The sequence below is a fragment of the Mobula birostris genome, chromosome 2 (genome assembly GCF_030028105.1).
Source record: "Mobula birostris isolate sMobBir1 chromosome 2, sMobBir1.hap1, whole genome shotgun sequence".
Taxonomy (NCBI): Eukaryota; Metazoa; Chordata; class Chondrichthyes; order Myliobatiformes; family Myliobatidae; genus Mobula; species Mobula birostris.
The window spans coordinates 13,647,802-13,667,796 of record NC_092371.1 but is presented as its reverse complement, the minus strand read 5'-3'; the positions used below and the strand labels follow the sequence as shown (position 1 = coordinate 13,667,796).

The following is a 19,995-nucleotide window of genomic DNA, read 5'->3' as shown; positions in this document are numbered from 1 at the left end:
TCTTTGCTGTCCAGATGTTCCAGGGTTGAGTGAAGAGCCAACGAGATGACATCTGTCATGGACCTGTTGCTCCAGTAGGCAGATTGGAGCAGATCCAAAGCGCTTCTTGGGCAGAAGTTGATATGTTTCATCACCAACCTCTCAAAACACTTGATCGCTGAGGGTGTAAGTGTGACTGGACAATAGTCGTTGAAGCAGGTTACCATGTTCTTCGGCACCAGTATAAGGGAAGTTTACTTGAAGTAGTTGGGTACCTCAAACTGCTGAAGCAAGGTGTTAAAGATCTTAGTGAACACACCAGCCAGTTGATCAACACAGGTCTTTAGTACTTGGCCAGGTGCCCCGTCTGGGCCAGACACTTTTCGTGGGTTCACTTTCCCAAAGGCTGCTGGCAATCGGCTTCATAGACTAAAATCACAGGATGATCAGGGTGTGTGGGAGTTTGTGGTAGTGTCAGGATGCTGGAGCAGGGATTCAATCACAGACCCAGTACTGTGCACAGTGATATTAATTGAGTAACAAATCCCGAGGTGCAAACAAAGTCGGCGTCTAAGTTCAGGCAGACATCAAAACATCCAGAGAAATCCAAAAACCGGAATTGGGAAACTGGCAGAGTCGATATTCAGACAGCCAGAGTACAGATACAAATACTGGAAAGGCTCAGGAAAATTCACTGGCACAATCTGTCAACAAACAGGTGAAAACAGAGGACTGAAATACACTGACAATAAACAGAGAGGCAGATGATAGGTGGAGCACAATGAGACACAAGTGGCAGCAATACAGGTAATAATGAGAAACGGATGAGAGACAGAGTACTCAGTAGAGCAGGAGTGGGGACAGGAGCACATGGCAATACAAAACCACAGTCTGACAGCTAGGGGGAAACACACAAAAAGACAGAATTCAACTGGAAGTACTGACAGATGGACTGTGGGAGTCTGTGATGGACTGTGGTAGTCCGTGATGGACTGAGGGAGTCTGTGATGGACTGAGGGAGTCCATGAAGGACTGTGGCAGTCTGTGATGGACTGAGGTAGTGTGTGATGGACTGAGGGAGTCCGTGATGGACTGAGGGAGTCCGTGATGGACTGTGGCAGTCCGTGATGGACTGAGGGAGTCCGTGATGGACTGTGGCACTCTGTGACGGACTGAGGGAGTGTGTGATGGACTGAGGTAGTGTGTGATGGACTGAGGGAGTCCATGACGGACTGAGGGAGTGTATGATGGACTGTGGCCGTCTGTGATGGATTGAGGGAGTCCGTGATGGACTGCGGGAGTGTGTGATGGAATTCCCTTGTCTGGTTCAGTGGGAAGACTGACAAATTCAAATTAAAACAGAAGGTGAGGCAAAGGTGTGTGTGAATATTGGGGGAAGAATAGGGGTTACATATAAAGCAACATGAAAATCATTCTGGCATGGACGAGATAGGTTGAAGTGCCTCTTTCTGTGCTGTAGCACTCTTTGACACAGGGCTTCCTCGTTCTCCTGCTTTCTTAACTTCTTGTGAAAAATGGACGGGTTAGATCTATGTTGATTGGACTTCAGAAGATTGAGCAGACCTTGTTGAAAGATCAGAGGGGCTCGACAGGTGGATACTGAGATGTGGACTTGGGCCAGATTGCATTCGGTGGCGAATCTGTAGAATGTATTGCCACAGAGGGCAGTGGATGTCAGGTCATGGGGTGAGGTCGAGGTGGAGACTGGTAGGTTCTTGACTGGTGAAGTGTTACAGGGAGAAGGTGGGTGAACGGGGTTGAGAAAAATAAAAACAGCCATGATTGAATGGCAGAGCAAACTCAATGGATCAAACGGCCCTGTAGTGATACCTGAAAACAGACCAAAGCCGCTGAGAGACCGAGACTGGAATTGAAAACAGACCAAAGCCACTGAGAGACAGAAACTGGAATTGAAAGTAGACCAAAGCTGCTGAGAGACAGAAACTGGAATTGAAAACAGACCAAAGCTGCTGAGAGACAGAAACTGGAATTGAAAGTAGACCAAAGCTGCTGAGAGACAGAAACTGGAATTGACAACAGACCAAAACCGCTGAGAGACCGAGTACGGGAAATGACACTGTATGATGCGCTTCCAAAAAACTGAGCTCCGAGTCAACAAAAGAGCGTTTCATCCTTTACTACTAAACCAGCAAAGGTGAATGATCTTATAACGAACAAAACTAAATAAGCAACATAGCGAAATAAGAGTAATTAGTGTAAATGAGTGGGTTAATAAAAAATATCATGCCTCCCCCCACCCTGGCTCACTTCCACTCAACTAAACTAAACTAACTAACTAGGAGAAGGCATGAAGAGGTAACTATACTCATTTGTTTCTACTACGCCCCGACCCACATGACAAATTACTGTGACCTATGATAAACGTGGAACACTAGATACAACACAGATAACAGAAAATAGATACATGGCTCCAACAGGCCCTGATTCTACTCCGATCTCCTATGGGCTTCCACCCTGGTACCCTGACTCCCTCCCACGTCCCACTGCTCTACTCTCTCCATACCCATGACTATGTGGCTAGGCATAGCTCAAATACCATCTATAAATGTGCTGACGATACAACCATTGTTGGCAGAATCTCAGGTGGTGACGAGAGGGTGTACGGGAGTGAGATATGTCAACTAGTGGTGGGGTACCGCAGTAACAACCTGGCATTCAACGTCAGTAAGACAAAAGAGCTGATTGTGGACTTCAGCAAGGGTAAGACAAAGGAACACATACCAATCCTCACAGAGGGATCAGAAGTGGAGAGAGTGAGCAGCTTCAAGTTCCTGGGTGTCAAGATCTCTGAGGATCTAACCTGGTCCCAACATGTCGATGCAGTTATAAAGAAGACAAGACAGCGGCTATACTTCATTAGGAGCTTGAGGAGATTCAGTACACTCAAAAACTTCTATAGATATACCGTGGAGAGCATGGTGCCTGGTATGGGTGGAAGGGGGAGAGGCTATGGCACAAGACCGAAATAAGCTGCAGAAGGTTGTAAATCTAGTCAGCTCCATCTTGGGTACTAGCCTACAAAGTATCCAGGACATCTTTAAGGAGCAGTGTCTCAGAAAGGCAGCGTCCATTATTAAGGACCTCCAGCACCCAGGCCATGCCCTTTTCTCACTGTTACCATCAGGTAGGAGGTACAGAAGCCTGAAGGCACACACTCAGCGATTCAGGAACAGCTTCTTCCCCTCTGCCATCGGATTCCTAAATGGACATTGAACTACCTCACTTTTTTAATATATATTGTTTCTGTTTTTTTGCATGATTTTCAATCTATTCAATATACATATACTGTAATTTATTGATTTATTTATTATTATTATTATTTTATTTTGTGTTTTTTTCTATATTATGTATTGCATTGAACTGCTGCTGCTAAGTTAACAAATTTCACGTCAGATGCTAGTGATAATCAACATGATTTTGATTCTGAAGTTAGGCCATCAGTACACTCCCAACTGCCCTGAGGCCTCCGTTGGTTGGGATCGACCATGAGTGTTGCCAGCTGTCTATGTGATACGCAAGCCAGGGCAGTAGGATATGGAGAGCAAACCGTGGCCCGTGCAGCAGGCTCCCCCTCTCCAAAGGAACGGCAGAGACCGATACAGTTTGGCACCAGCGGTATCACAGGAGTGGCCAGGCAGCATTGAGCTCACCGTAGGACTGCCTTAGGGACTCCACTCCAGATTCTTCCTTGAGATGTACTCCCGAATGCTTCCCCAAAAGTGGGTATAGCTGCAAGGCAGCGGAGGCTTGAGATCAGAGTTTTCCCTCTGGATGAGCTGCCAACCACGGCTGACAAGCCCCGTCTGCCTAAAGCGACTAAGTCGAGGATCCGATTGCAGAGGGAGGTACAGAGGCCCGGGTTCCACAACTTCTCAATCAGGATTGTGGGAATGATGGTATTAAATGCTGAGCTCTAGTCGATGAACAGCATCCTGACGTAGGTGTTTGTGTTGCCCAGGTGGTCTAAAGCCGTGTGGAGGGCCATTGAGATTGCGTCTGCCGTTGACCTATTGTGGCGATAGGCAAATTGCAATGGGTCCTGGTGCTTGCTGAGGCAGGAGTTCAGTCTAGTCATGACCAACCTCTCAAAGCATTTCATCACTGTAGATGTGAGTGCTACCGGGCGATAGGTAGCTCATGCAAGTCCACTGGAGGCAGAAGGCCCGGAGGCAGCCTCCCCTGGGGTTAGAGGAGTCTGTGTTAAGGATCTTGCCCTCAAGTCAAGTCAAATCGCTTTTTATTGTCATTTCAACTGTAATGAACAAAGTAAAAACGAAACAACATTCCTCCAAGACCATGGTGCTACATGAAACAAACTACACTAGACTAAGTGAGACAACACAAGGCTACACTAGACTACGTAAGACAACACAAAAGCTACACTAGACTACAGACCCACACAGGACTACATAAAGTGCACAAAACAGTGCAGGGCAGTACAATAAATAATAAACAAGACAATAGGCACGGTAGAGGACAAATTACAATATAATAATAAATGAAGTAGATGTCAGTCTAGACTCTGGGTACCGAGGAGTCTGATGGCTTGGGGGAAGAAACTATTGCACAGTCTGGTCATGAGAGTCCGAATGCTTCGGTGCCTTTTGCCAAGTGGCAGGAGGGAGAAGAGTTTGTATGAGGGGTGCGTGGGGTCCTTCACAATGTTGTTGGCTTTGTGGGTGCAGCATGTGGTGTAAATGTCTGTAATGGCGAGAAGAGAGACCCTAATGATCTTCTCAGCTGACCTTCCTTGCATTTCCTCTACCAAGATGCAACACCTCACATTCATCTGTGTTAAATTCTCAGCCCATATCTGCAACTGATCTATATCTTTGCCAGTCCTCTACCCTATCCACAACTCCTCCAGTCTTGTCATTACTGCTTGCGTTGTTCCGCTGAACATCGTGGCCACGCTACGTTAGTGCCAGAATGCATGGTGACCCTTGCAGGCTGCCCCCAGCACATCCTTGGACTGCGTTGGTTGTTGACTCAAATGACACATTACACTCTATGTTTTGATGTCCATGGTGATAACTAAATGTTTCTGCGTCTGAGGTTATAGGTTAAAAGATCTTCCAGGTTATTACAGGGCACAGAAGATCGTTGGGGTGAGGGAGGGGGGTGATCTCAGCCTGGGATATTCCAGGGCACAGACTCAGGACATCCCTATGGAACAGAGACCGGGTGGAGTTCATCGCCATAATTGGCTGTGGGGGCCAAGTCATTGGGTATATTTAAAGCAGAGGTTGATAGGTCCATGAATAGCCAGGGTGTCAAAGGTTAAGAGGAAATCGGCTTGGGAGGAATAACACAGTGCCTTGTGAAAGCATTCAGCTCCCAACCCTTTGTTCACATAAATGAGTATTACATCCAGGGATTTTGATCAACTTAACTGAGATTTATATTTGTGAATCAGATGCTCCTTTTACACAGTGAGCCCCCCCCCCAAAAAAAAGGGAGAAGTGTAAAGCATGGAAAACTACAATTGAAAAACTGAGATGTCAGCAGCACAAAAATATTCACCCCCTTTGCTCAGTACTTTGTTGAACCACCTCTCTCAGCTATTACAGCCAGTAATCTTTTTGGATAAGTTTTTATCAGCTTTGCACCACATGGTAGAGCAAGATTTGCCCATTCCTCCTTGCAAAATTGTTTAAGCTGTGCCACGTTAGTTGAGGTGCAGCAGTGGACAACAATATTGAGATCTTGCCAGAGTTGTCCAATCGGGTTAAGGTCAGGACTCTGGGCCACTCAAGGACATCAATTTTCTTCATTTGAAGCCACTCCATGATTGCTCTGGCAGTGTGCTTTGGGTGGTATCCTGCTGAAAGACAAACTTCCTCCCCAGGTTAAACTTTTTGGCAGAGGCTAGCAGGTTTTTATGTAGGATCTCTCTGTATTTAGTAGCGTTCACCTTCCCATCAATCCAACTAGTTTTCCAATCCCTGATGCTGAAAAGTATCCCCATAGCATAAACACAAAATAATCTGCAGATGCTGGGATCAAAGCAACACTCACAACACGCTGGGGGAACTCAGCAGGTCGGGCAGCATCCGTGGAACCGATGAGTCGATGTTTCGGGCCAGAACCCTTCGTCAGGACTGAAGAGGGAAGGGGCAGAGGCCCTATAAAGAAGGTTGGGGAGGGTTGAAAGGAGAAGGCTGGTAGGTTCAGTTGAAAACCCAGTAATTTGAAAGACAAAGGGGTGGGGGAGGGGAAGCAGGGAGGTGATAGGCAGGAAAACAATGGGTACTAGAAGGAGGCCGGACCATGAGGGAGATGATAGGCAGCTGGGAGAGGGGGAGGGAATTACCAGAAGCTGGAGAATTCTATGTTCATACCAAGGGGCTAGAGACTATATAGATAGTATATGAGGTATGATTGGGGGACCGCTTCGGCGAGCACCTCCGCTCAGATAGGATCTCCCGGTAGCCACCCACTGCAACTCTGCTTCCCATTCCCATTCAGATATGTCCATACATGGCCTCCTCTACTGCCATGATGAGGCTAAACTCAGGTTGGAGGAGCAACACCTCATATACCGTCTAGGTAGTCTCCAGCCCCTTGGTATGAACATAGAATTCTCCAACTTCCGGTAATTCCCTCCCCCTCCCTTCCTCTATCCCTATTTCACTCTGCCCCCTCCCCCAGCTGCCTATCACCTCTCTCATGGTCCCGCCTCCTTCTACGACCCATTGTTTTCCTGCCTATCACCTCCCCCACCCCTTTGTCTTTCAAATTACTGGGTTTTCAACTGAACCTACCAGCCTTCTCCTTTCAACCCTCCCCCACCTTCTTTATAGGGCCTCTGCCCCTTCCCTCTTCAGTCCTGACAAAGGGTTCCGGCCCGAAACATCGACTCATCGTTTCCACAGATGCTGCCCGACCTGCTGAGTTCCTCCAGCGTGTTGTGAGTGTTGCTTTTATCCCCATAGTATGATGCTTCCCCCACCATACTTTACAGTAGAGATGGTAATACTTAAGTCCCATCCGATCACAAGACCTTCTTCCACATCTTTACAGTACCCTCTAAGTGATGATTTGCAAAGTGTTTACTGGCAAGAATATGCTTTTCTTCTGCCAGGTTTCTTCCTTGCCACTCTTTCTCCTCCTTCACTACCACCCAGGGCCCAAAACAGTCCTTCCAGGTGAGGTAACACCTCACCTGTGAGTCTGTTGGAGTCATATACTGTGTCCGGTGCTCCCGGTGTGGCCTCCTGTATATCAATGAGACCCCATGTAGCTTGGGAGTCCGCTTTGCCGAGCACCTATGCTCCATTGGCCAGAAAAAGTGGGATCTCCCCGTGGCCACCCATTTTAATTCCACTTTCCATGCCGAAATGTCCATCCATGGCCTCCTTTACTGTCACAATGAGGCCAGACTCAGGGAGTTGGAACAACACTTTATATTCTGTCTGGGTAGCCTCCAATCTAATGGCAGAAACATTGATTTCTTGTACTTCTGGTAACAGCCCCACCTCCCTTTCACCATTCCCCATCTGCTTTTCCCTCTTTCACCTTGTCTCTTCGCCTGTCCATCACCCCTCTCTGGTGCTCCTCCTCTCTTTTCTTTCTTCCATGGCCCTCTGTCCTTTCCTATTAGATTCCCCCTTCTCCAGCGCTGTAACTCTTTAACCAGTCAACTTCCCAGTTCTTTAATTCACCCCTACCCATCCCTGTTTAACCTATCACCTTGTGTTTCTCCCTCCCCTCTCCCCACCTTTTAGCTCTACTCATTTTTTTTTCCTCTCCAGTCCTGCCAAAGGGTTTCAGTCCCAAACGTTGACTATACTCTTTTCCACAGATGCTGCCTGGCCCGTTGAGTTCCTCCAGCATCTTGTGTGTGTTGCTTGGATTTCTCACATCTGCAGATTTTCTCACTTGTGACTATCATAATATTGCACTTTGTCATGCCTTTGCTATCTTGCATTGTAATGCATAGCACACATCCTAGCTACTGTTCAGAGGCCCTGTATACAATTCTCATCAAGGTCTTTTTTTACCCTCGCAGTTTCTTAGATCTACCCACGATTTTACATCTTCCAATCCTATGTCACCTCCAAGGATTTGATTTCAATTTTCACCAAGAGCCACGTCACTCTGCCTGCCCTGTAGATACAAGGTGTATCCTCGGATATTAAGTTCCCAACTATAATCTTCTTTCAGCCACAACTCAGTGATACCATAACGTCATACCTGCCAATCTTTAACTGTGTTACAAGGTCATCTACATTATTATACACATTTAAATATAACACCTTCGGTCCTGAATACATTACCCCTTTTCATTTTTTGTCCCCCTTTTTACACTGCAACTCATCCCAATTTTGTCTGATTAGCTGCCTGTTCTTCCTGACCGTCTTACTACACATTGCCTCTTCTTGTAGACCAACAGTCCAATCACTCTGGTTCTCACCCCCCACAACTTTAGCTACAACCTTCCCCAGCACTCTAGCAAACTTGCCTACAAGGATATCGGTCCCCCTTAGGCACATTTCACTTTTAATGTACACCAAATGTACTACATCTATGCACTGATGTGATATATTTGGATGGCTCAACAGCTTTTCACTGTCTCAGTCCATGTGACCATAATAAACCAATTTATTTCCACCCAGGTCTTTAGGCAAGACAACAGGAATTCTGCAGGTGCTGGAAATTCAAGCAACACACATCAAAGTTGCTGGTCTCGGCCTGAAACGTTGACTGCACCTCTTCCTAGAGGTGCTCTTTAGGCAAGACATTTGTTATAACAAAAGCTTCAGTGACACAAAAAATTGATTCTCTTTCCTCTTTATTAATAATGTAATGAGAAGATTAATAATGTATTAATCTGAATAAATAAGTGGAATAAAACCATGTACAGGAGACACCGAGGGTCATAAGGAAGAAAAGGTTAGAACAGTAAAATAAAAAAAAACAGCTTTTAAACTCAACCAGTCTGTCTCTACAATGCATGGGCATCCAACAGTCCCACTGACCATCCACGGGAGAATACTATAGACACACCCTCACTTTCGAGTGTAAACTCTCCAGGCTTAAAACACAAATTAAAAAGAGGTGGTTCTGCAGTGGAGTAGTAATACTAGACTCACTAATCGCAAGGCAAGGTGTTTGGGAGGGTGTCCTCTGGATTGTCACAGCCTCCAAGTCCATAGATCACTCAAAGCCGATAGGGTGGCTAAGAAGTATGGTGTGTTGGTCTTCATTAGCTGGGAGATTGAGTTCACAAGCATGAGGTAATGTTACAGCTCTATGACACCCTGGTTCAACCACACTTAAGGTATTGTGTTCAGTTCTGGTCACCTCATTACAGGATGGATGGACAGCTTTATAGAGGGTGCACAGATTTACCAGGATGCTGCCTGGATTACAGAGCATGTCTTATGATGATAGGTTGAGGAAGCTGGGGCTCTTCCCTTTGGAGAGGCAAATGAGAGGTGTACAGGATGATGAAGCATTGATAGTGAATAACCAACTCTTCTTGCCAGGGCAGCAGTGGCTAATCCAAGTCAGCAGAACTTTAAGGTGATTGTAAGAAATTAAAGGGGAAATGTCAGAGGTAGTTGTTGCTTTTTTTAAAATATATATATATATATTTTTTTACAGAGTGGTGGATGTGTAGAGGAAGATATATTAGGGACATTTAAGAGACTCTCAGATAGGCAAGTGGATGAAAGAAAAACGGAGGGCGCAGTTCGATTGACCCTAGAGTAGGTTAAAAGGTCTACATAGCTCATGGGTCCAGATAGTGTCGACAGGAAAAAGCCCCTTCCCCGGGCTGATACAAGAGGAAGGGCCTGTACTGTTCAAATGCTCTAGAACTAAAATACCCATTCTCATTGTGCTGGCAAATCCCAATCTTATTCCTGAACCAACAGTAGGTTAGGCAGCAGCCACAGTTGTTTTGGGATGATGACCTTTTATCAGAACATGTACTATTTCTCTCTCTCCATAGATGCTGCCTGATCCACCAAGTATTTCTAGCATCTGCTGTTGCGATTTCAGATCTTTGACTTCTGTAGTTTTGTTTTACGTGATAAATAAATCCGAAAATTCTTAAATTTGTAATGTGCTCAATGTAAGTGCTGTACAAATTAGAGAGAGATATGAAGAAATCGAGCAATAGTGGAGGTGGCTTAAATGTCACTTAGAAGAAACCGGTCTGCACCAAAAGCAGGGAAGTGTCTGGATTGCAAGTCGCAAGTTTCTGGAGCAGAGATGGGCAGATGGAAGTTGTGTGGATGTCATGACAAGGGAAGGGCTAATAATGTCCAGGCACGCATAGTCAGACTGTGTGCAGTCAACCCAGGTGATAAAGGTCTCTGGAAAGCATAGTTTTCCTTTGCAAGGCGGGAGTCCATTTCACATTCCAAGACAAAGATGTAAACGAAGGGTTCTCAGGTGACACTTACTTTAATTCTGAAGTATTACTGGCCAATAATTATTGGCTTTTTAAATGTGACTCTGTTTACTGCTATCTTATATGTGCTGTACATGCCTTGTGCTGTGTATGACTGTTGGTACTCTGTTTTGCCCCAGTAATACTGTTTTGTTTGGCTGTATTCATAGACTTTCATGTAGTTGAATGACAAACAAGTAGATTCTATTGGCTATTAAAACCTGTACTACTGTTGTGTGATTGGTGATTAATTATGCAAAGAAGGAATTTGAACAAGGTTACCAATTGGTCAACAACAGTATCCAACTAGTCAATTTCTGTATAAAAATGGCATTTCTTTGTTCTAACTTTAGAACAGTCTGGTGACAGGGGGCCAGGCTGTTCTGCTTGTGCAAAAGTGAATAGTGTGACGGAGGAGTGAGTGCAGATTTTCAGAGTCCCATTAATTGGCGATGATACTTAGAATAGAGCTTGGGTGCAGGATGACAGATGATGAGATTACTTGCGTCAGGACAGAAGGACAACATGGTAATTCAGATCACTGACTGCAGGAAGAACAGCAGAAACTGGTGTCTGGTCACCCGATTCAGGTCAGGAGGACAAGAATCGCTGACTGTAAGGGGAATAGCGGAAACTAGTGTCTAGTAAAGGAAGCAAAGTGCCATTTGCCAGGGTGTTAGAAACAACCCCTGCAAGATCCAACACGAAGTAGTAATGAGTTTGTGAAATCCGCACTGGAACGTGAACTGCTGGATCGTGTAGTCTCTGTGTATACTATAACAGGGCCAAAATAAACAGACTTCATTGAGAAACACCACTATTGTATGAAAGTATTTGTATGCTGTCCTGATTTGAGCTGTAATTCAGGAACAGATTCACAGTGAGGGTTTAAACACAGGAAGTCTGCTGACAAAATTTACCAAAGGATTGTGTGTGCTGTTCTGACCTGAATCATAATTAAGAGGCAGATTTGCTGTGAGGGTTTAAACGTAGATGTTTCCTTGACAATGTTTACCAGCAAGATTAAAACTGAAGGGGAGATGGTCCATAAGCCCCAGTTCAGTCCTGTGAACTTCGGAACTGACAGCTACCAAAAATCCCAGTGCTGGGAATGTTAGAAGAAGGGTGGTGAGGGAGAAGGGACCCTGCTGATGCTGGTGGAAGGAAATGGCACCAGTGACTAGTGCACACTCCAGAGATGGACAGCACACGTCTCAACAGTGCGTGGTGCTACCCAAGCAGGAGAGGGAGAGAGAGCGGACTCTGTCGGGCCAATTTAGGGCACTCAGTCTAGCATTGCTCCTGGGCACCAGCCCTGAATTACAGCCCTCTTACCACAGCAGCCGTGACACCCTATCAGAGTGGATTTATTTAACTAGTCACTGGGTGCGCACAGTGGCTGCACCAAAATCGCATCACCACCTCAACAAAACACACAACCATTTCCTCCTCGGCTGCTATGACCAATACCGCGTCACATTAAAACTATATATATCACACATATATATATGTACAATTTTCATAAAAAGTTACTTAAAATGTCCCCATTTCCTATTTCCCTCCCACCCAACCAATACTTATTTACAAAACAGCCCGAAAAAAAAAAGTGAATTACAATGATTTTTTTTTAAAAAAGGGATTAAAGGAAGACTGGGTCAATCAACTTCTGGGCTATTCACGAGTTCAATATAGATCTATGTTACAACATTAAAAAAATAACACACATACATATACATACACACACCCAAGGGAAAACACTGTCGAACTGCAAACATATGAAAACTCTCAAGGCTGGTATAGAAGTGAACATGCCACCTATGCAGAATTACATTTTGTGATTAAAAACTATTGAACAGGTTCAATCGCACTATTGCACGAAGGTTGAAACAAAATAAAACCCAGCTACCCGGCTTCGGAATCCTTCAGTTAAGAGGTGCGTGGCCTCATTTCAGAATCAGCTTTAATATCACTGGTATTTGCGGCAGCAGTACAATGCAATGCATAATAAAAAAACCATAAATTACATTTAGCACTACATCTTTTTGACATCTGATATAGTGCAAAAAGAGAGGGAAAAATAGTGAATGTTCACGTATTCATTACCCATCCAGAAATCTGATGGCAGAGTGGAAGAAGCTGTATCTGAAACATTAAGTGTGATTTCAGGCTCCTGTGTCTCCTTAATAGTAGCAATGAGAAGAGAACATGCCCTGGGTGATGAGGGTCATAATGATGGATGTCACCTTCTCGAGCCCACAAGGGAGCAGGCTGAGCTTCTGTGTGGTTTGGTGGTGCAGTAGCTAAACCACTGGACCAGAAGCCAGAATTCTGATCTACTCACCTGGTGACGTCGGTTCAAACCCCTCCAGCACACCTGGGGAATTTAATTCCATTCACCTGATGAAATGTAGCAGAACTCTGGTACTCTGAAACGCTAGGGGCTTTGGTGGTGTTGGATCAGCAAAGTTTTGGTCTTGTTGGATGTTATTTCTCTTCCAACAGTCTAATTATTTTTAAGATAAAGGATGTTGCACTTCTCATTACCTCCTTTAAAGAGGTGGCCTGAGAATAGTTTAAAAGGAGCTTCGTCCCCCTCCACCATTAGATTTCTGAAAGGACAATGAACACAATGTCATTATTTTGTTTTTTATTGAATGTGAATATACATATCTTATTGTGACTTTCAGGATCCTGATGAAAGTTCTTGGCCTGAAACATCAACTGTTTATTCCCTGCCAAAGATGCTGTCTAACCTGCTGAATTCCTCCGGCATCTTGTATGTTACTCTGGATTTCCAGTATCTACAGAATCTTGTGTTAAAAAATTTTTTAAAACTTGGGTATTGATTGATCTGTACTGCAGTTGCAAAACAACAAATTTTACAACATATGTCAATGATAATAAACCTGATTCTGATTCACAGTAAATGAAATTTCCATTGTACTGGGAATGCAAGAAACAAGGTCTCAAAGTCTGAAGAGAGTGTGGGAAACCAAACTAGGTGAGTCTCTGGCTTCAGTAAGCCAGATAGCAAATCACCTGCACAAGGTGGAGAGTGGATTATTGGTGCTTCAATGCAAATTTGGTATTTCAGGAACTGTGAAATGCTGATTGAGGGAGTTCTGTGAGCCCCAAATGAGTACAGAGCTATCCATGTGGCCAATCTTAAGCCTGATTTATACCTCTGTGTCAATGCGTCGCCGCAAAGCCAACGCGGAACCCTATGTGAGTGCCTGCATTGCTGCAATGCGCACCTTCCCCAAAATGTAACCGCGCATCGCGGCAACGCAGAACACAACAGCTGTGATTGGTCGGCTTGGTAGCATCGCATTTCCTCCTACGCTGCAATAGCTTCCCATTGGGCGACTGAAGGGCAGGGAAGGAACTCTGGCGGCATTGCTTTCCATAAAGCTTTACAGACCCCCGAAATTAAAGAGGACACATTTCGCTTTTACGAAAAAAGACGCTTGCTTCTTTTTTACCCCGAGAAAGACTACCATGACCATGAAGCCTTGCAGCGGGCAGGTGAGTGCGCGTGCGTGACATGCGTGAATTGCAGAGCGACACAGACACACCAACGCACAAGTATAAATGCTCACAATGCGCATAGGCCACTTGCATCGGTTACGGCGTCGAGTTAAGGCAGAAGTATAAACCAGGCTTTAGGGGCAAGCAGGGGAGAGACAATAAATGCTGGCAATCACATATGGTGAAGAATTAGGAAACAAATCATAATGTTTGAGAATTTGGGAAGTCGTAACCCCCTTCCACCCTGTCAAACAAAAGTGTCTCTCGACACACACAAAGTGCTGGAAGAACTCAGCAGGTAAGCCAGCAACCATAAATGGTGAGTATTTATTCTTGTCCATTGACGCTGCCTGACTGAGTTCCTCCAGTATCTTGTGTGTGTTGCTCAGCATCTGCAGAATCTCGTGTTTAAAAAAAACTTTCAATTCTGTGCAAGCTTCACAGGCACCCACACCATCTCGTCTTCAGTGCAGCGGGAGCTGGGAGTTGATTCATGCGGCCTGCCTGAAACTGTGATCGGCTCCTGTGGAGCAGGCGGGCAAAGGTGAGGGGCAAAGGTGAGCAGGGGAAGCAGAGGGTTGTGGTAAAGACGTACTGATGCCAGCAATGTATTATCGTACCCACTTCCAGCTACCTGAGGGAATCCTGGCATGACCTACAGATCCTTATGGCTCATGAGAACCCTTCAGATGTCAGCCCACCACTTCTCAACCTGAAAAGCACAGGACTATCTCTGAACGCAAATCCATCGGGACGTGGGGTGGCAGCGTTTACCACTCACCCCTCGGGTAGGTGGGGCCAATGGATGCTGTTTGCTGGTCACAAGTTTGGGATCTGACCCGATGTCTAACAGCGAACCCACCAACGCGCCTGGCTGGGGTTAGTCACTGTTTCCTTCCTTCTGCAATAAGAGACATAGCTCGAGTGGATAGCCAGAGGTTCTTCCCAGGGCAGAAATTGCTAATACCAGGGAGCAGAGTTTTAACATGTCTGGAGGAAAGTATAGGAGGGATGTCAGAGGTAGGATTTTTAAAAAATATAAATACACAGAATGGGTGTGTGGAACGCCCTGCCAGGGGAGATGGTAGAGGCAGAAGCATTGGGGCATTTAAGAGACTCTAAGATAGGCACAGGATGGATAGAAAAATGGAGGGGCTCATGGGAAGGAAGGGTTAGATTGATCTTGGAGAAGGTTATAACGGTGTGCCAAAGGCCTGTAGTGTGCTCTCCTGGTCTATATTTTGTGTTCCTGCCTGTCTAAGTGAGTGCCTGGGTGCAACTGGCATCAGAACTTCAGTGGGCTATTGTGCATCCTGTGGATGTTATACAGAGAGGAGAGGTGAGTGGACCTTGTCGAACACCCACCATACAAGGCCCTCCAGTCACAGTAGGCCCTTCAGCCCATTGAATCTGTGCTGATTCACTTGCACTCCCACCTCCAAACCGAGATCTTATTGTAACTCACACACTCGGGTTGCAATTGACCTGGGATGCGGGAGGAAACGAGCAGTGGCATGGTCCTGGGGGGGGGGGGGGGAAGAGAGAGAGGGAGAGAGGAGAGAGGGGAGAGGGAGAGGGGAGAGGGGAGAGGGGAGAGGGGAGAGGGGAGAGGGGAGAGGGGAGAGGGGAGAGGGGAGAGGGGAGAGGGAGAGGGAGAGGGGAGAGGGGAGAGGGGAGAGGGGAGAGGGGAGAGGGGAGAGGGGAGAGGGGAGAGGGGAGAGGGGGAGAGGGGAGAGGGGAGAGGGGAGAGGGGAGAGGGGAGAGGGGAGAGGGAGAGGGGAGAGGGGAGAGGGAGAGGGGAGAGGGGAGAGGGGAGAGGGGAGAGGGGAGAGGGGAGAGGGGAGAGGGGAGAGGGGAGGGAGAGGGGAGAGGGGAGAGGGAGAGGGGAGAGGGGAGAGGGGAGAGGGAGAGGGGAGAGGGAGAGGGGGAGAGGGAGAGGGGAGAGGGGAGGAGAGGGGAGAGGGGAGAGGGGAGAGGGGAGAGGGGAGAGGGGAGAGGGGAGAGGGGAGAGGGGAGAGGGGAGAGGGGAGAGGGGAGAGGGAGAGGGGAGAGGGGAGAGGGGAGAGGGGAGAGGGGAGAGGGGAGAGGGGAGAGGGGAGAGGGAGAGGGGAGAGGGGAGAGGGGAGAGGGGAGAGGGGAGAGGGGAGAGGGGAGAGGGGAGAGGGGAGAGGGGAGAGGGAGAGGGGAGAGGGGAGAGGGGAGAGGGGAGGGGAGAGGGGAGAGGGGGAGGGGAGGGGAGAGGGGAGAGGGGGAGAGGGGAGAGGGGAGAGGAGAGAGGAGGGAGGAGAGAGGGGAGAGGAGAGAGGAGAGAGGAGAGAGGAGAGAGGAGAGAGGAGGGAGGAGGGAGGGGAGAAGGGAGAGGGGAGAGGGGAGAGGGGAGAGGGGAGAGGGGAGAGGGGAGAGGAGAGAGGAGAGAGGAGAGAGGAGGGAGGGGAGAGGGGAGAGGGGAGAGGGGAGAGGAGAGAGGAGAGAGGAGAGAGAGAGAGAGGAGAGAGGAGAGAGGAGAGAGAGCAAACTCCACAGGCAGGAGTCAGGATCGAACCTGGGTCCTCGGTGGTGAGGTTCTACCTACTGTACAACCGCAATGCCCCCCCCCCACCCCCACCCCCACAGTTCCCTTGTGGGGCTGCCGGGCGGGGAAGGGGTGGTCTGGGGAGCAGTGAGACAGTGGAGAATATCTCCATCGGATGTCAAACTGATGAGCTTTAACCAAACTCAAACCTGCTGGTGTAGAATGTGAGGACCCCTTGTAAATACCTCTGGATCTTCTATGCTTCTAGAGTCCTGGGGCAAAAGTGGACAATAAGACTCAGTCATACAGCACAGAAACAGGCCCTTTTGGCCATCTAGTACATCGCTTGCACCTTCATATCCCTTTCATCCATTTCTTTTGAATGTTGAAATTGAACCCACATCCACTACTCCACTGGCAGTTCAATCCACACTCTCACCACCCTATGAGTGAAGTGTTGCCCTTAAACATTTCACTTTCACCCTTAACCCATGACCTCTGGTTGTAGTCTCAGACAACTTCAGTGGAACAAGTCTGTTTGCATTTACATAGGAGCAGAAATAGGCCATTTAGCCCAGTGAGTTGACTGCCCTCAGTGGCTAAGCAAGCTCTCACCCACTGCAACAACTGGAGATTAAGGAGGCATTGTGCAAATGGCACCAGCCATTGGGCTGAAGATGGTGGGAGATACACCATCTCTGTGGGACCGTGGGCAGAGACAGACCCTAGGCTTCTCCCAAGATGTTTCTCCCTGTTCAGAGCGAAAAGTCCACAAAAGCACAAAGGGGAGCAGTTATGACAGCTCAACACTGACGACGAATCGCCCAGAGTCCAGGGCAGGTAGAATTCTACCGAGGTACTTTTGAGCACACAATTACACACACGCGCACACAACACTTTTGTTGAGATGGGCAAAGAGTGGGTGTGCTGAGCGAGAAGAAAACAAAACAGACGAGACTGACTTTCCCCTCTGGTTGTTTGGGGCTACTCCGAGAACGGTGGGAACATGGGGAGCTCGGAGAACTCGTCGCTGTTGTAAGTGGTGCCTTGTTCTTCGTAGATGGACAGCATATCCTGTGGGGTGAAACCAAAAACACAACATTATTAAAACACACAAAGAGAGGCTGGACAGGCTTCTCTGGATGTGCGTTACTCTGGATTTCCAGCATCTGCAGAATTCTTTAACACAGATTCTACAGCTGCTGGAAATCCTAAATGCTTGAGGAACTCAGCAAGTCAGGCAGCATCTATGGAGAGGAATAAATAGTCAACATTTTGGGCCAAGACACTTCATCAGGACTGGAAAGGAAGGAGGCAGATGCCAGAATAAGGTGGTGAGGGGAGGGGAAGGAATACAAGCTGGCAGGTGACAGGTGGGAAAGACAAGTGGCTACGGGTAGCGAGTCTGGGTGAGCAGGTGGTCCAGAAGTTGGAGGGCAGTAGAGATCACAGAGGGGGAGCGATGAGATAGGGTCTCACTGAACTCTCGTCAAAGATAAGGGTAGGCAAACCTTCTCCTGTAGGGGACTGAAGGCTGATCTTATTGAAGTGTATAAAATCATTGAGGGGGTAGAAATAGCGAGTACACAGTCTTTCTGCCCCCAAGGCTGGAGAATCAAGAATTATAGGGCATTAGCTTAAGGTGAGAGGGGAACGATTTAACAAGAAATTGAAGGGGAACTTATTCATTGAGACAACAAGGTTCATACCTATGTGGAATAAGTGATTGACGTAAGTGTGATAAACAGAGATTGTATAGGCTGTTCTGGGAGGGTTAACACCTGTGGTGAAGCAACTTGTGTCCATTTGGGGCAGCTCACTCACACTGGGTCCCCACTGGCCACACAGCTCTCACCTGTGGCTCCAAATAGCTGTTTGCATGTGACTGCAGCCACACCCCAGTACACTGCTTTGACAATCGGGCTAAACCAGGTGAGGGTAGTCGGCCAGTCTCATACCCCAGTGAGACAGGGATATGCCTGTCCCAGCGTGCAACGTCAGCTCTGGTGGTCTGGGTGGATGAGATCTACAGTGAGATCCAACAGGTGAAGGGCCTGACAAGGCACAGTAGTGATGGTCATCCAATGAAGACCCAGCTTGTGACGACTATTCGTACCATTGGAAACAGACTTCTGAGGTTGAGAGAGTGGAGATGTCCCAATGCAACGGTTTTTCCACTTTAAAAACTGTCCTACACAGGTTTCCTGTCATTGTCGAGTACCACAGGCAACCACCAAAAGAGAATTGTATATGTGTATAGATAGCAAAGATTCAGAAGGCGTGGGTTAAACACAGGCAAATGAGACTAGCTTGGATGGGCACCTTGGAAGGCATGGACCAGTTGGGCTGAAGGGCCTGTTAGCCAGTTGTATGGGCTCTACATCTAAGATGAGCTACAGGATCAGACCAACACATACAAAACTCTGGAGGAACTCAGCAGGCCAGGCAACATCTATGAAAAAAGTACAGTTGACGTTTTGGCAGAACCATTAGGCAGACTTGTCACTCAGCCCAACTCTGCTGCCTCACAGGATTTTCATCACCTCTTGACTAAAGTGCTGGGAATTAGGTCAGAAAAGTGGAATGGATGATTCCTATAGTGGAGGAGTCCAAGACCAGCCTCAGAATACAAGGATGTCCCTTTGGCACAGAGACTAGGAGGAACTTATTTAGCTAGAGGCTGGTGAATCTGTGCAATTCATTGCCACAGGTGACGGTGGAGGCCAAGTCATTGGGTATATTTAAAGTTGAGGTTGATAAGTTTCTTGATTAGCAAGGGTATCAAAGCTTACAGGGAGAAGACAGGAGAGGGGAATAAAAATCAGCTATGATGGAATGACAGAGCATACTAAAAGGAGCAGAATTAAGCCACACAGCCCAATGGCATATGGTCTTATGGTTCATGACCTTGAGAAATAGTTTTAACATGAAGTGTCTTTAAGAGACAGTGTTCTTAGGACACAACAGAGGTATACAAAAATCACGAGGTACCCAATAGTCAGAGAAGTGTACGAAACTTTAAACCTCCTGATGTGTCTAAAGCTCTCAGGAAAGGCCGTGGTGGTGGTGGTGGGTGTAGGAAGGGATTCTGGAATGTACTGACTGAGTAGGGGGGTAGAGGCAGACAGTCTCTCATCATTTAAATATCTGGCCGAGCACTTGAATCGGTAAGGAAGAGAAGGCCGTAGTTGGATTTGACTTTGTCATTTTCTTTGTAGTTTAACAATTAATTATCTGCTTGTATCTTAAGTTCTGATAAGCATTCAGTGGTCCAGCGTGTCCCCTAGTGGTTACATTTGTATGATTCTGTAAAGTTCTAGAAGTTTCTCTTGGTATTGCTTTACTTGAACAGCCGCCTTCTGATCAACTCAACTGCGAATTTGAACAGAATTTTTCTCATCTTTATAGTTGAAAAGAACTGCTCCACATTGGATGCCAACTCCTTTTGTTTTGTCTTACCCTCTCTTCACTTAGATGACCTCTATACTGTTCTTTTCAACTCTTTGTTCTATCAACACTTAGTAAAACGATT

The 19,995-nt window shown here is 46.9% G+C and overlaps 1 protein-coding gene across 4 annotated transcripts in view; it reads right to left on the bottom strand.

The window, feature by feature from the left end:
• Window positions 1-17,197: 17,197 nt before the first annotated feature.
• LOC140212568 (aryl hydrocarbon receptor nuclear translocator-like) overlaps window positions 17,198-19,995 on the bottom strand; it is a 79,987-nt gene continuing 77,189 nt past the window's right edge. For all 4 annotated transcript variants that reach the window (XM_072283555.1, XM_072283560.1, XM_072283538.1 and 1 more), the window contains exon 19: window positions 17,198-17,537. In XM_072283555.1, the coding sequence (XP_072139656.1) occupies window positions 17,338-17,537 (200 nt within the window). In that variant the 3' untranslated portion in view covers window positions 17,198-17,337. The remainder of the gene's footprint in view (window positions 17,538-19,995) is intronic.